The following is a 15,801-nucleotide window of genomic DNA, read 5'->3' on the forward strand; positions in this document are numbered from 1 at the left end:
ATGCAGCTCAAAAAAGTAGAACGTCTAATGCCCAGAGTTGGCTAGTTCTCAAATGAGGACATCACTGAATTAAGCTTTAGTTTATTGTACCCATTAACATATGCCTGGGTGCTTATGTTCAGTGAGCATTTCTCGTTTAGAAAGTTAATTTCTTTTTTCTGTGGCAGATATTTACAAGGGCTGCTTTTCAAAGAGAAGCAGGAAATCTGGTAGAGATCAATTCTGACAGGTTCATATTTTAAAAAAATTATCACTATCACCTTTTGCGGAAGAGGTATCCATATTATACTACAACTTGGTTCCAATTCTTTGCTGGCAGCATAAGTTCAAGAATTCACTTTTTAACCTTAAGACTAAATACAAATTAGAATTTCCTGGTAGGAAGCATGTGTGTTTGATATTTATTTTCAAATTAAAATTCAAGTATAATCCCAAGGTTAAAAAGCAAATCGCATGAAATATACTACTGTCTCTCCCGTCACAATATTGTCATCTTGCATTTTACATCACATTGACAATACTAAATAAGGTTACATTTGTAATGTTGCATATAAAGAAAACAAAGTATAGCAAAAACAGATCTGCAAGTAGTCTGTGCATATTCATTTTAAGTACTATAAAAAGACTTGCACATGAAGCAAATTTTGAGAATAATGAATAAGCAAGCATTTAGTAGGTATTTCAATAAATCTCTAATCTGCAGTTCATGGTTTTGTCTTATGAGTTGTGCAGAGTTGCATAAATGCTTGCTCTAAACTTTACTGAGGCACTTTAAACTTTATATATGTTCACACAGGAAGACGCATCCTCCTACAATAGTTTTGACAATGCATTTTAGAATTGGAGAGGTGATATTATAGAGAGAGAGGGGAAAACTCTCATTGGCATATTAAAAAGACAGCAAACAAAACATCTCCTTGTGGGAATCTTTCACACCAAATATTCATAGAATGAGGTGTTCAGATTGATTTGTTATGTGAAACACACATTTCTTTAGTTTACCTTGCAACACCTCCATAATCTAAACCTTCTTCTCCAGGAAAAATGACCCACAGGCGTCTTCGCAGATCCTGAGGGCTGAAGCTCATTATCTTAGTGAAAGAAAAAACATGGTTATAAAGAATAAAAGCAGCTGGTCTTGGAATATTACTATTTGCTATCCAATAGTGTGTAAATCACATTTTTCATTGACCATGAAGTGAACTAGGTGCAGTGAATAAAGCAATATTTAAGGAAATGTTTGAGGGCTTGGCAGAAACATTTCTATCCAGCGGATCAGAAGATGAAAGGTGTAAAAGTGAGACAGAAAGGAATATAAGAATTGTTAAATGGAATGTATTAGTCTAACAAGTATAGTCTTTCAACTATAAAAAGGATGAAAATCTGGACCCCAAATCAGTGGCTAATCCAAAAAGAAAACGGGGCTATTGAGGACCACCAAGATGTCACACTAAATAGTAAGCTAGCCAGGAAGAATACGAGAGAAGTCTCTAACAGACATGCTAAACAACTAAAAAAGCCACAATATAAATTCTTTAAAATGTGTTTACAAATTCACATTTTCCATTCCACAGTTTCTGCCCACAAGTAGATGCAATATAATTTTCAAGATAAAACTCATCTTTACAGACAGGCCATATTTATTTCTGGTTCCAAGAAGAAAGTTGGATTCTACAAAGCAATTTCCTTAGTGCTATTTTTGGCATAATACCAAATTTGTGACTGTGCTGATTTGGTCAGACAGCAGACATTCACAACAATCCAGTCGATGTGGTGATTTCATATAAATCTTTGTCCAAGGACAACCAGTTTGTGCTCTCCCATGAGACCTTGAATTTGGAATGAAAGCCATATTTTAAGAGCTTTCCTAGCTATCCGCAGTTGCGATGCTAAATTCTATACTTCCACGAAATTCAACCGCTATTAATGAAAATTCTTGGTGCTGCTGAAAGATGACAGGACAGGACTCTGTACTGGTAGTGAGAGGCTCCTATTTGGAATCTGGGTTATTTTCTATGTGCCAGGTGAGTCAAAATGTGAAAGTAGGCATCTTGCAGGCCAAGAGCCACAAGCCAGCCGTGGAGATCTAAGGAGGGAATTAGGGTTGCCAGAGTTACCATCCTGAATTTGAAGTGATGGTTGAACTTGTTGGATCTCTCAAATCTAGAAGCATGTACCAGTCTCCCTTGTTCTTCGGGGTTAAAGAAATAATGGAAGTAAAACCTCTTCCCTCTGAATTCCAGAAGCACCTCTTCCACTGTTCTGAAATTTAGATGGGAATCCACTTCTTGTTTTAATAATGTCTTGTGAGAGGGGTCCTTGAAGATGGATGGGGAAAGAGAGTAGGGATAGTAAGTGACTGAAATTGGATAAAATACCCCTTTGCTTATAAATTTTGAAGACCTACTGGTCTAAGGTAATCAGAGTCCAGGCTTCCCAAAATAAAATGGCAGTTGCCAAATGGGGGGAAAAGAGATCTTGGAATGGTTCGGACTAGTTCTCAACAATGGTGTCAAACTTACTGCTGTCAAGTACACATGGGACACACAGTAGAGAAGGAAAAGACAGAAGGTCTCCTGCATTGGAATGTCTGCTCCCTATTTAGTGGCTTCAGTGTCCTCTCTGGATTGTAGTAATAAGCAGAGGGTCTCTGTCTCATGAAGCTTTGGATCTGGCCTGTTTCCTACTAGACACTGGCATGTAGTCCCAAGGAGAAGAAAATGGCTCTTGAATCCTTCAAAGGATGCAAGGCTTCATCAGTACGGGCATTAAATAGGTCGCAAACCTTCAAATGGGAGGTCCTCAATCATTGTTTGGACCTTGTTTAGTATTCCAGAAGAATGGAGCCATGAAGCCTTGTGCATTGTGATGGAAGTAGCCATTGAACATGCTACTGTATCATAAGCACGCAACAGCCTGAGGAATGTTCGGGCTGACCTTCAGACAAAATGGATTTCAAACCCTCTCTACATTCTTGTGAGAGCTGTCCTATAAAATTGTGATACCTTCTCCCAACTGATGTAGTCATGTATTGACAAAAGTGCCTGATAGTTTGAAATACACATCTGCAGACTTGCAGAGGAATAGGTCTTCCTTCCAAAAAATGCAAGTTTCTTTGTGTTGTTATTGGACCCCCTGTGCACCACCATCAATACCAGGGATCCTGGAACTGGGTGGGTGTAGAAATATTCAACCACTTGGGAAAGGATCTGACAAAATCTATCTGCTCTTTAAGCCATGGATACCACTGATTCTGTGGTCTGCCATAGTTTTTTTCTTTTGCCAGTTCCAAAAGCCCTTCATTAATAGGCATAGCAAGTCTACCAGGTATGGAGGAGTGCAGAATATCCAATAATTTTTGGAATTTGCTTGAACTACCTCCACAGGAATCTCCAAGATCTCTGCCATATCACATAGAAGACCTGGAAAAATCTTAAAATCATCAGGCTTGCTAGGAATAGAAGAGACTACTGCCTTGTCTGGTAAGGAAGAGGATACTGCTACTGGAATCAATTGCCCTTCTGCATCCTGCAGATGTTCTTTCTTGCTATTATGATCTTGCCAGTACAGAGAATGGGACTGTACAATTGGTCCTCTTGAGTAGAACTACAACATCCTGTAGAGGAAGGAAATTGAATACCCCGAGGAGCCCAATAAGGGAAAGACTGCACATTGCAGAGGTAAGGGGCTGGGGCGATAGGTTGGATAACTTGGTCAATATTCCCCAGGAGACCCCTGGGGTCTATGTTTGTAATAGAGAGTCCTGAAGTCCCTCTCAGACCAGTATGGCCCATAAGAGTGACTGTGAGGTGAATGGATGGGGAATAACTCCTTGCTACGTTCAGAAGGACAGGAAGTTTTTCCTCCAAAAGAGGAGATACCCTGTCTGGAGTCCCAGAATAAGTAGTAGTTTCAAGTAGTACCGTAGATACCTGGTGACTGGTCTTGCGGAGGCATCAGAGAGACTCAATTTGGACCATGAATTGCAGCATGAGGTTAAACAGTGGCTTGGTGAAGTTTTTTGCCTCCTTTTAGTAGGCACCAGAGATGGTGACCTAGGTCTGCACTCACTGCACTCCTACCCCTTTCTGATGACTGGATGGAAGAGGTCTTAGCAGCTAAAGGGTTTGATCTCTTCAATGAAGAGTTAGCCAGGGAGCTTGAAGCTGAGCTACAGCTCACAGGAGCACTAGAAGAAGACGACGACTCTTAGAAGCTGAGAAGAAAGGGCCCACCAAGTCTTGAGAAGGCACTCACTGAGCACTCCAGAAGAAAAAGTTTGAGATGGACCTCCTGCTTTCTGTGGTCTCTTGGAGGAGTGACAGATCGAGCATTTATTGGGGATGTACCCCTCTCCAAGGCAAAAAAGGCACGGGCAGTGATCACCATTAAAGCAGAATAGCTGTGTCACAAGAACAGCAGATTTTGAATGCTGAAGACTTTGTTTCATTCATAGCAGCTAGACCCTAGTACGAGGTGTTGTCTCTCAACCTAACAGAAAAAAAGTTTGCTTTTGTTTTAGTTTTTTTTTAAAATGGCAGTGGACATTATAACAAGGAAAACTGTACGAACTGATGAACTAGCCAAGAAAAAAATTAAATATAGTGCACCAAGCAGGAGATATTGCAGTAGTTCTGTCTCATTGCTACAGGCAGAAAGAAGGAACGGAGGGATGGCTGGGCCCTCTCCACTCTTTATGCCCTCTAGTGTTTTTTTTTCTGGGGAGGACGGAGGAAAGGAAGGATGTCTAAGGTGCAGGTGTGGCCCCCACAGACACTGCTGGCCAAAAGAACGTGCATGCACACCAGAAGTCGAATCCATGTGGACTATCATTTGAAGGAAGATTTATTTTTCTTAAAAACCTTTTAAATATTCTTTAAACGGATTTACTTCCAGCTAAAGACTGTGGTTTTCTGTATAGCAAACCTGAATAATTAAAACACCAGTTAATGATACATGTATTCTTGTCAGAGCAGTAGAAGAGAGGCAAAACAATTATGATGTAATCTTTTTGATACACACAAGCACCAAACAGAGATATCAGCTGTATGCTAAGTTTTTAACATTGCCTTGTGTATCCAATTATGCATTTACTCCAGGAATAGCATAATGAGTGCTTTTTAAAAAAATCATCACTTTAACCATCATTAATGAGGCTTGTCTACACTACTGCATGGGGTCGATCCAAGATACACAACTTCAGCTATGTGAATAGGGAAGTTGAAGTTGATGTACTTAGATCTACTGACCGTGGTGTCTTCACTGCGGTAAGTCGACAGCTGACGCTCTCCCATCGACTCCGTTTGTGCTTCTCATTCTGGTGGAGTACCGGAGTCAATGGGAGAGCACTTGATTTATCGCGTGATAAATTGACCCCTGCTCGATTGATTGCTGCCCGCCAATCCGGCGGGTAGTGTAGACAAGTCCTAAGATATCGAAAGATTAAGGGTGATGTTCTCTTTCAGCTACAAAGTTCAAAAAATTTGCCCAGTACTGCTTTGTATACAAAAGCAAGCAAGCATGTGTTAACAATACAATACCTGCTGAAATGAGTCCTCAAACAATGTCTTTCTGGACACTGTAATCTTTATGTGTTGTGGCATAGCCAGTTGCTGAAATGCAAAATGTTTCAAAAGTGAAATATATATATACAGCTTTTAAATAAGTGTTTTGAATAAGCATTCAGACAAAATTAACAGAAATTAGAAAAGGGACTGGTGAATCTGTCTGGCCTATGTGAAACAGAAAAACAAAATCAAAACTGGGGGCGGTAGGACTGTCCTTTTGTTCATTGTACAACACCTAGCACAATGGGGCCTAAGGCACTATGGTAATATAAATATTTGCTTTTGATATCACTACGACATGTATGATCCCATGATATAGTTTTAAACAGGTTCTAATATAATAACCTAGCACAATGTGATAATTTGCCTAGATCTATAGTCCCTTCTCAACAAGACAAACTGCTCACCCAAATTTAATTGAAAGCTGTTCAGTTTTAAACTGATTTATATTTAAATTTATTTTCCTCACAAAAAATACAAACTGCAAAATTATCGATGCCAGTGTCTCTGTTAATTTTCAAAGTAGATCCTGAGTGACTTATGAGCCTAAGACATTGGTGCCCGAACTTTTCCTCTTGTGCCCCCCTCCTCCCCAGGAATGGAATGTGTCCATACCCCCCTGGGTCAGGAGCGGAGTCGTGGCCAGGCTGGGGGCTGCGGCCAGGAGCTAGCAGCCGAGAACGGGGAGCCTAGCCACAGCTGGGAGCAGGGCTTGGGCCAGGAGTGGAGCTGGTACTGTGTGCAGGGGCCGGAGCAGAGCTGGGTGGTGCTCCCTCTCTGCCCCCCATGGAGGCCGGCCTGGGCCCCCCCCGAAGATGTTCCCCTCACAGGGGGCACATCCCACAGTTTGGGGACCACTGGCTTAAGGGCTTGTCTTCACTAAAGCGCTACAGTGGTGCAGCTGCGCCACTGTAGCGCTTTAGTGAAGATGTTACTATGCCTATGGGAAACCTTCTCCCATCAGTGTAGTTAATCCACCTTCTTGAGAGGCAGTAGGTACATCAATGGGAGAAGCTCTCCTGTCTACATAGGTTCAATCTACAGGGGGGGTTAGGTCGGTATAACTACATTGCTCAGGGTGCAAATTTTTCACACCCGTGAGCGACAGTTATACCAATAGAGTTCTGTAGTGTAGACCTGGCTTAAGTTATAAAAGTCAATGAAGCTGAGGGCCTGCCTACATGAACAACTGGTTCCTGGCAAGTGGGGATGTGATCTACCCTGCACTAGCCCAATGTGGATGAACTGTTCTTGCAGACCCTGCTGACGCACGCTAACAGCCTGTTAATGCGCTTTGATCTAGGTTCCTTTTCAAAGAGGACTAGATCAAAGTACATTAACTGTTAATGTACATCACCAGGGCTCATAGAGGCTGCTAGTCCTTGGCAGGTTAGTGCGGGGTAGACCACACTACAGCTTGCTGCAAACTATCTGTTCCTGTAGACAGCTCCTCAGGCGTTTAAGTCACTTCACACTTTTGAGAATGTTATCCTTCGAGCCTAAGGCCATGTCCACACTAGTACTTTTGTCCATACAACTTTTGTTGGTCAGGGGTGTGAGAAAAAACAAAACAAAAGAACAAACCCTGACCAACATAAGTTTCACCACCACCAGACACACCAGTGCGTACAGTGCTATGTCAGTGGGAGACGCTCTCCCGCTGACATATTTATGGCCGCTCGTTGGGGTGGTTTAATTATGCCGACAAGAGAGCTCGCTCCCGTTGGCTCAGAGCACCTACACGGGAGACCTTGCAGTGGTTCAGCTGTGCTGCTGTAAGGTATCTAATATAGACATAGCCTAAGACTTTTTTGGTCTTATGCTACAGACCAAGGGATTTATTCTCTTGATAAGTGGGAAGTTTTGAGTATAAAGACCTGCATATCAATATGTATGTCTAATCACCAGAATGAGCTAATTTGCCACATAGTACATTTGTTTGACGCTTCAAGGATATATCAAAGTACAAAAATACTTAGGAAGACTTAGACTTCCTGCCTTGTAAGTATGGAATTAAAGCAGAAACTAACTCCACATTATCTACACTGAATTCCATTAAATGTCTTCATGCAAACTTCTGTACAAGAAGAGCAGAAATAAGTTGTTGTATTGAGCCTTTTAGAAATGTTACCACAAAAATAATTGTGGAAGACAAAACTGAACGCTTCTTTGTTTTAAAAAGTTTTAAAACCATGTTGAAGCCTGATAGTTACTCAGTTTTAAAGCTTATGCCAGTGCATGCTGGCCAGCTGTATTAATCTAAATTGCTTCAAATGTTTTTAGATGGTCCCAGCTGAAGCTGTTTGGATGCAGCTTTAGAGGACACATTTCAACAAAGCCATTCCCAAGGTTAATTTTTTTTTTTTTTACCTGACACCAGAACCGGAAATACTGGACCTTCGCTTTGAAGTCACGCACATAGGCTATCTGGGGCCCATTGTCTCTGGAAACAGGAAGAAAAAATAAATTTCTGAAACACTGCTGAAAGTCAAGATAACAGCTTCAAAATACTACAATTATGAAGCTATGTGGTTTACCTGGCTGGTTAAACAAACCAGTTTTCTAATTGTGTGAATGCTTCGGAAAGGCCATCATTCACAAAAGTTTTTTTTTCTTTTTTTAAAAAAAATCCTTAAGAGTAATTTACTTTACATTTATTTTTAACTTGCAAAATGCATCTATTAGAAAGATTCTGGGTTCATATGCAATTTTTAAAAAATGATGTCTTGTTGACCCAAAGTTAACAAGAAGATTCTTTCAATAAATTAACTAAATGCCAACCCCAATTTCCAATCTACTTGTATCCAACCTGACTTAAATTGGCATGTCAATTCTGCATACATCCACTTCCTGGTTCTCTGGATGCTAGAATATATTAAAGGACTGAATTTGCATCTACCTGCACACTAAAATACACAGAAGGAGAAGGGAGGACACAGCATTAGCACAATAGTTTTTATTGACTGAGTGGCTTAGTTAGAGGCCAAAGAGTCTTATCTAGTACTCGGCTGGAAAGATCCAAGCCATCAGAGGGGCCTCAAGAATTAGGAATTGTAAAGCATTCAAAATACGGTGTACGTAGGGGGAAAAAAATATTCAGGGATGTTGAAGATTCTCAGTAGAAGAGATAATGGGAAATTAAAAGCTCTACTGGTATGCCAAAAACCTTCTGCAAAAAAACACTAAACAAAAAAAAACAAAAACCATACTTGGCAATACCTGTTAAACAAAGCATATGTAAAAAAATCTCAGTGTAATATAGTTTGTCTTCTTGAATAAAGGCTTACAGAGCAGATTTTCCAGTGCGGGGATCTATATACGTTGTAGTTCTTCTATTGTGATCCACAAAATAGGGAATGCCATCCACAGTAAATCTCATTTCCCAGCCCTCTGGCAAGGGTTTCTCGTTTAATTGACTATGGGACACAAGAAAATACAAAGATAATTGATCAAGTTAATATATTCTGTCAACTGATCATGGATAGGGACAACACAAATTAGCTGAAATTCTGGAAAACTTGTGGTGATTTCTCTGAGGAATTTTCTGTTTGATTTGTTTCTACTTGGCTTTACTCTTAAATTTTAATGTCAGATACCACAGTGAGACCAGAATAATCAATATCAGCTTGGTAAATTCAACTACAAAGAAGGAAAAACCAATATCTAATAGCAATCTGAAGAAAACTGGTAAAGTTTCTGGATGTTTTCTCTCCTCAACATACAGAATTTTGTTTGACAGTGTAACCAGATTTTTTAAAAATCACAGTAATTTTATTAAACAGCATTTGCTATTATTCATATAATTACGGCGGTCAAAGAGGAAAGATATAGCATGTCAGAGATATCACCACCCCATTAATATCTGCACAGATCTTTGAAAAAATTGCCAAGAAATAGTAAGACAACTTCAAAGCAAAATCAAAATAATACTGTCCCCTTTATACTGACCCATTATCATTTAGGATGGCTTCAAACATTGTGTGGTAAATTTAACAATCAAAAATATCAGGGGTTCTCATTTCACACTTTGCTGGAAGTCCCGGTGATGATAACTGGAGGATCTGAATGGTAACATCCCTGCAGTAACTCTTGCTCTCAGAACATATTGTTTCCACACAGCCACTCTGAAGGTATTGCATGTCTCATCAGGAGGTCAAGAGATTTTGAGCAGTAGTTTGTAGTTACTACTTATTTGTATTATTTCCTAACAGGAGGCTTGCACATTTCCCTCAAGTTCTATATTTCATAAACTAAAAAGTATATATAGAAATACTCCACCTTCTTTAAGGGAACTTCAGTTCCACTCTACCTTCATCTTAATAATCTGACAGATTTTTTTTTAAATTAACATTTGTTATTTATGCTTCCTGTCTACTTTATGCAGCTCTTTCAGCTTGGACAATAAATAATTTAAAAAGACACGTATGTTTAACTTTTGGGTTCTCATGCTCTAGAGCAGCAGTTTGCAAACTGTGGGTCAGGATCACAAAGTGGGTTGCAACTCTGTTTTAATGGTGTCGCCAGAGCTGGCTTTGGCCCCTCCTGTCCGGTGCAGCCGAGCTCATGCGGGCTCAGACTTCAGTCCTTGCCTCCTGAGGATGTGTAGTAATTGTTGTTGTCAGAAGGGGACTGCGCTGCAATGGAATTTGAGAACCCCTGCTCTAGTGCTATGCTGTAAAGCAGTGGTTCCCAAACTGGGGTTCGTGAACCCCTGGGGGTTTACCAGAAAAATTTCACTAATGGCGGCCAGGGAACCCTGGGCATTGGAGGCAGCAGGTGAGACCTGGTTGCAGGGCAGACAGCGGGAGAGCGGGGAGGGCAGTTGGGACTGGCGCCCGAGCCCTGCCCCTGTCAGCGGGGGAGCCGGAAGCCCGAACCCCAGGGCTCCTTGTGGGGCTGGCAGCCCGAGCCCCAGGGAGAGTGGAGCTGGGCAGCTGGGGCTGGCAGCCCGAGCCCCAGCGGTCAGTGGGACCTGCAGCCCAAGCTCAGTGGAGCTCAGTTGACTGGGGTAGTCAATGGGGTCCAACAGCTGGAGCCCCACGGAGTGCGGAGCTGGCAGCCCAGACCCCAGTGCGGGGCCAGTAGCCTGAGTCCTATGGTGGGCAGGACAGGAGCTGAGACCCCAGGCGCACAGGTGGCAGCTTGGACTCCTGTCCTTGTCAGACAGGGGAAGCTGGCATCGAGGGCAGAGTGAGCAGGAGCCACACTGGACGTGGGGAGTGGTCCAAGCTAATTTGTCCCTCACAGGGCACCCTCATAGGGACGGAGCTTATGGCGGAAGAAAAGCTGTTTGCGAGCCAAACTAGCAGGAAGCACGTTGTAGACAGTGTAGCAGTATTTAAGGTGCCTCAGTAATGGTCATTCTCTCTGGAGTGCTGTTTTGCTTCAGTGAGACTTGAGTGAATCTTCTCATTTTCTAGTTTGTTGGTTGTTAGCAGTCTTATTTTTATTAGAACTTTTGTACACAAGTTCAATGGATAAGTCGCTGAAAAAGGAAAGTGTAAAGACGCAAGAATCCGCTAGTGTTTCCTCAAGTCCACACTGTGGAAAATCTAAATCTAATGATCATGATGGTCCTGGAAAGTCACTTACAAAGAAAAGAAAATATGACAATGATTATATAAAATATGGCTTTACATGCACTGGTGATCTGTGGAGCTCAGTTGATTTTGATTTAACTGGGAATTGGTCCTGCTTCGAGCAGGGGGTTGGACTAGATGACCTTCTGGGGTCCCTTCCAACCCTGATATTCTATGATTCTATGATCAAGATGTCCAAAACCAGTGAGAGAGATTTGTGGTGATGTTCTAGCAAACAGAAACCTCAAACTTTCTCTACTTCAGTGCCATTTAGAAACTAGGCATCCTGCACAACTCGACAAGCCCGTTGATTTTTTCAGGTGAAAATTAGCTGAGAGGAAAAGTGACATTACCAGTTTTATATCCAAAGCAAGTACTGATAATGAAAATGCCCTTGAAGCATCATACTGCGTGAGCTACTGAGTAGCAAAAGCATCAGAAGCCCATACCATAGCAGAGAGCTTGATTGGTCCATGTATAAAAGACGTAGTTCATTGCATGCTCGGAGAAAAGGCTGCAGAAAGGATTGACATGGTACCTTTGTTCAATAATACGTTGTCACGAAGAATTAATGACATGTCAAATAATGTAGAGACCACAATTGTACGTAGAGTGAAAAATAGTCCACATTATGCTATACAGTTGGATGAATCAACTGATGTAGCTAATCTAGATATTCTGCTACTGTGTGTACGTTATGTGAATGAAAGTATGGTTGAAGACGACTTCTTGTTTTGCCGACCATTGCAAGAACGTACAACTGGAGAAGATATCTACAATCTGATGTGGTAAACCCAGGACAAACAGTGTGGTAAACCCAGGACAAACAGCTACAAAAAAGGGAGGGGTAGTAATTAGTCCCAGAGGATTAAAAGGCCCCTCCCTGTCCACTGAGGAAATAATCACAGGGAAATAAGGTTCAGGTGGAGAAGGGGTTGCTAGGGAGCTAATTAGGTTCAGCCAGCTCCAACTGGTGGAGACCTTTTTAAACCCTCCCCAGCATCGAAGGAGAGGGAGGAGAGAGTGAGAGAAGGAGGGAAGCTGCCAGTAGGCTAAGGGCAGCAAGACACCGAACCTGTCAAGGAAGAGAGACTACACTCCCCCAGCCCCAGAAGGGAAGGAAAACAAACACAAGGGACGGATCAGAGAAAGGAATAACCGGACCCTGTGCTACCTGTAAGGATTTGCCTTGCTCAGGCCGATGTCTCCAAGGCTAAAAAGGACGGAGTCTGCTGAGGAGAACAAGGTACTTTGCCACACGTGGTGTCAGCAGTGGGATGTGGTGAGTGAGTAAGGCTTGGAGGCAAGCCATCTAAGGGCAGGGCTTTAAAAAGGATGTAGTGAAGGCATTGATACAGGCACTGTGGCCCAACAAGAAGCTACCAGGGTAAAGATGGTGACCCAGCAAGAGGCAGTAGATATCCAACAGGAGATGAACCAATTACTGATGAGCCAAGCGGCCCAAGATTGAGCCACCCTGACTGAAGCAGTGAACCAGTTGAAAGCCCTGACGCACGGACCCCAAGGGACCCGGCCGCTGCGGGTAAACAACTATTCACAGAAGATGACAACAGACGACGATATAGAAGCATATCTCCTCGCGTTCGAGAGAACGGCTCTACAGGAGGACTGGCCCCAAGACCAGTGGGCAGGGATCCATTTCTGTAAGGGGAAGCCCAGAAGGCCTATTTTGACATGACCATGGAAGCAGCTATGGATTACCCCCAGCTGAAGGCGGAAATCTTGGCAAGGTCAGGCGTGACGCCAGCCATAAGGGCCCAGTGCTTCCACGAGTGGGACAACAAAGCACCAATGTCCCAACTTTTTGACTTAATCCGCCTTGCCCAGAAGTGGCTCCGCCCCGAGACCCATGGGCCGGAAAAGGTAGTGGAAATCCTAATCTTGGACAGGTACATGAGGGGGTTGCCGCTGGACATACGAGGATGGGTCCGTCAAAATGATCCCTCCTCCTATGATGAACTAGTTGCCCACGTAGAGAGGCACTTAGCAGCCCAAGAACTTTCTCGGATCACTGGGGAAGGAAGGCAGGCGTCAGAATCGGAGACAAGTCTTCGTGCCGAGGCCCCGGTTTGCCCGAGTGCCAGGCCGGACAACGGATGGGAGGAAGGAGGCAGAAAAGCAGCCGGCGGTCCCAGAGAAACTTGAGGACTGGGGGATAAAGACTCGGGGGATAAAGCCCAGCATCCTGAAAGATAGGCGGCTGCCCCTAGTGGGGTACTGATGTTACACCTGTGGCAAATTAGGGCATTTCGCTGCCCAATGCCCAAATCTAGAAGAGCCCATGAAATGTGAACTGGGAGATATAGGGGGACCATGTGATCTAATAAGTCTAGTCGGGGTTGCAATGGTCCCTCATAGATACACTAAACCCGTTAAGATGAATGGTATAGAGACCACCGAGTTGTTAAGACTCGGGGAGTGCAATCACGTTGATCTCGGGGAAGCTGGTAGGGCAGGACCAACTATCCTGGGCCTAGTGCTCAGGAATATCCTGTGTGCATGGGGATGTCAACTATTACCCAACCATCCCCGTAAAAACAGAAGTTCGCGAAAACCCCACTAAGGTGACGGTGGGAGTAGTTCCGAAACTCCCCTACCCAGTTCCCTACCCCCCCACCCCCGGCCTTCCATGAATTTGATCAGGATTTGTTCTCCCCACGGGGGAAGCCCCGGAAGGAAGGTAAAAGGAGGGGGACGAAGATCCTGACCCAATACCAGAAGTCTACACTTGTAGGGGAAAGAGGTGGCTCAACGAACAGCGGGACTGGGCCGGCAATCAACAACCATATCGTCGAACCGGGTTCCCCAGGGGCTTTCCCCAAAGGGGAGACTGAGGTAGACCCCCCTGAGTTTGGACAAATGGGGATCACACTCAGGAATTTTCGTCAGGATCAGGCCAATGATCCAATACACAACAATATTCGTAAAGAAGCAGTCGAGGTAAATGGGGTCTCTGTGGAGAGGAGAGTTAAGGGCCCAGGGCCATGTTATGTGATTAAGAACGATCTACTATACAGAGTACTCCGGGTCCAAGAGCAAGTTGTAGAACAACTCTTGGTCCCACAGAAGCATCAGAGGGGTGGGATGGATCTGGCCCACAGCCATTTGTTCCGGGGCCACCTAGGTCACCCTTGATCAGATCCTGCAGAGGTTTTTTTGGCCTGGCATTTACGCGGCGGTCCTACAATATTGTACGTCCTGTCCCGAATGCCAGATACATGGGCCCCGTCCACACTTAATAATTGGTAGAGGTACCAAAGGGGCCCTTGAGATCCCATTTGAGCGAATAGCTATGGACCTAGTAGGGCCATTGGAGAAGTCAGCCAGGAACCACCAGAATATTCCGGTAATACTAAATTATGCCACGAGATACTTCGAGGCCATACCCCTGCGGAACGCCCTGACCAAGACCATAGCCAAAGAATTAGTCCAGATTTCCAGAGTAGGGATACCCAAGGAGATCCTGACGGACCAAGGGACACCCTTTGTGTCTAAGCTGATGAAGGACCTATGTACAATGCTCCACATACGGACCCTCAGGACATCGGTCTACCATCCCCAGACCGATAGTCTTGTCGAATGCTTCAATAGGACATAGAAGAACATGTTGCGGAAAGTGGTTAGTCGTGGTGGAAAAGACTGGGACACTCTGCTGCCCTACTTGCTGTTTGCCGTACAGGAAGTACCCCAGGCTTCCATGGGATTCTCCCCCTTTGAGCTGTTATATGGTTGCCACCCCAGAGGCATACTGGACCTGGCTAAAGAGGGCTGGGAAGAACAGCTGAACCCAGGGAGAAACATCATTGAACATGTGTTACAGATGAAAGACAGGATAGCCCAAGTTGCCCCCCCTTGTACACGAACACATGGAGAAGGCACAAGAGGCGAAACAGACATACTACAATCGCTAAGAGGCGACCCAGAAGTTCCAGGTGGGAGACTGAATAATGGTGCTCATACCCACGGCAGAGAGCAAGCTCCTGGTCAGGTGGCAGGGGCCATATGAAATAATAGACGCTATAGGAGAAGTCGACTGTAAGTCGACAACCGGGCCGCCAGAAGCAGATCTAACATATAAATCTGCTGAAACCTCGGTAGGATAGAGAAATCTGGTGGTTGCGCTGGGGGCGCCATCCCCTAAAAGCAACCAGCCCGACCAGGTGGGGATATCTCCGAAGTTGACTCCGGAACAACGATTGGAAGTGATCAGCCTGATCAAACGCAACTAGGATGTGTTCTTGGAAAAGCCAGGCAGGAATACTGAGGTTCACCACCACATCCTCACAGAGCCTGGAGTGAAAGTGAACATCAAGCCATACCGGATCCCAGAGGCCAAAAAAGAGAAGAGATCAGGACAGAGGTCCAGAAAATGCTGACCTTAGGAGTCACTGAAGAGTCTCATAGCCAATGGTCAAGTCCCGTGGTATTAGTGTCTAAGCCTGACGGCAGTAGGATGTTCTGTAACAACTTCAGCAAGTTGAATGAGGTATCCCAATTTGATGCATACCCTATACCCCGGATAGATGAGCTAACTGACAGACTGGGAAAAGCATGGTTTATGTCTACCCTTGACCTGACCAAGGGCTATTGGCAAGATCCCACTGGCCAAGGCCGACAAAGAAAATACGGCCTTT

At 44.0% G+C, this 15,801-nt stretch overlaps 1 protein-coding gene across 9 annotated transcripts in view; it reads right to left on the bottom strand.

Annotated features, from left to right (window-relative positions):
* ITCH (itchy E3 ubiquitin protein ligase) overlaps nt 1–15,801 on the bottom strand; it is a 116,967-nt gene that overhangs the window by 19,074 nt on the left and 82,092 nt on the right. For all 9 annotated transcript variants that reach the window (XM_073309885.2, XM_073309879.2, XM_073309878.2 and 6 more), the window contains 4 exons: nt 8,855–8,983; nt 7,938–8,010; nt 5,541–5,612; nt 1,003–1,091 (listed from right to left, as the gene is read on the bottom strand). In XM_073309885.2, the coding sequence (XP_073165986.1) occupies nt 1,003–1,091; nt 5,541–5,612; nt 7,938–8,010; nt 8,855–8,983 (363 nt within the window). The remainder of the gene's footprint in view (nt 1–1,002; nt 1,092–5,540; nt 5,613–7,937; nt 8,011–8,854; nt 8,984–15,801) is intronic.

Source organism: Lepidochelys kempii, chromosome 13 (genome assembly GCF_965140285.1).
Source record: "Lepidochelys kempii isolate rLepKem1 chromosome 13, rLepKem1.hap1, whole genome shotgun sequence".
In the NCBI taxonomy this organism is placed as follows: domain Eukaryota; kingdom Metazoa; phylum Chordata; order Testudines; family Cheloniidae; genus Lepidochelys; species Lepidochelys kempii.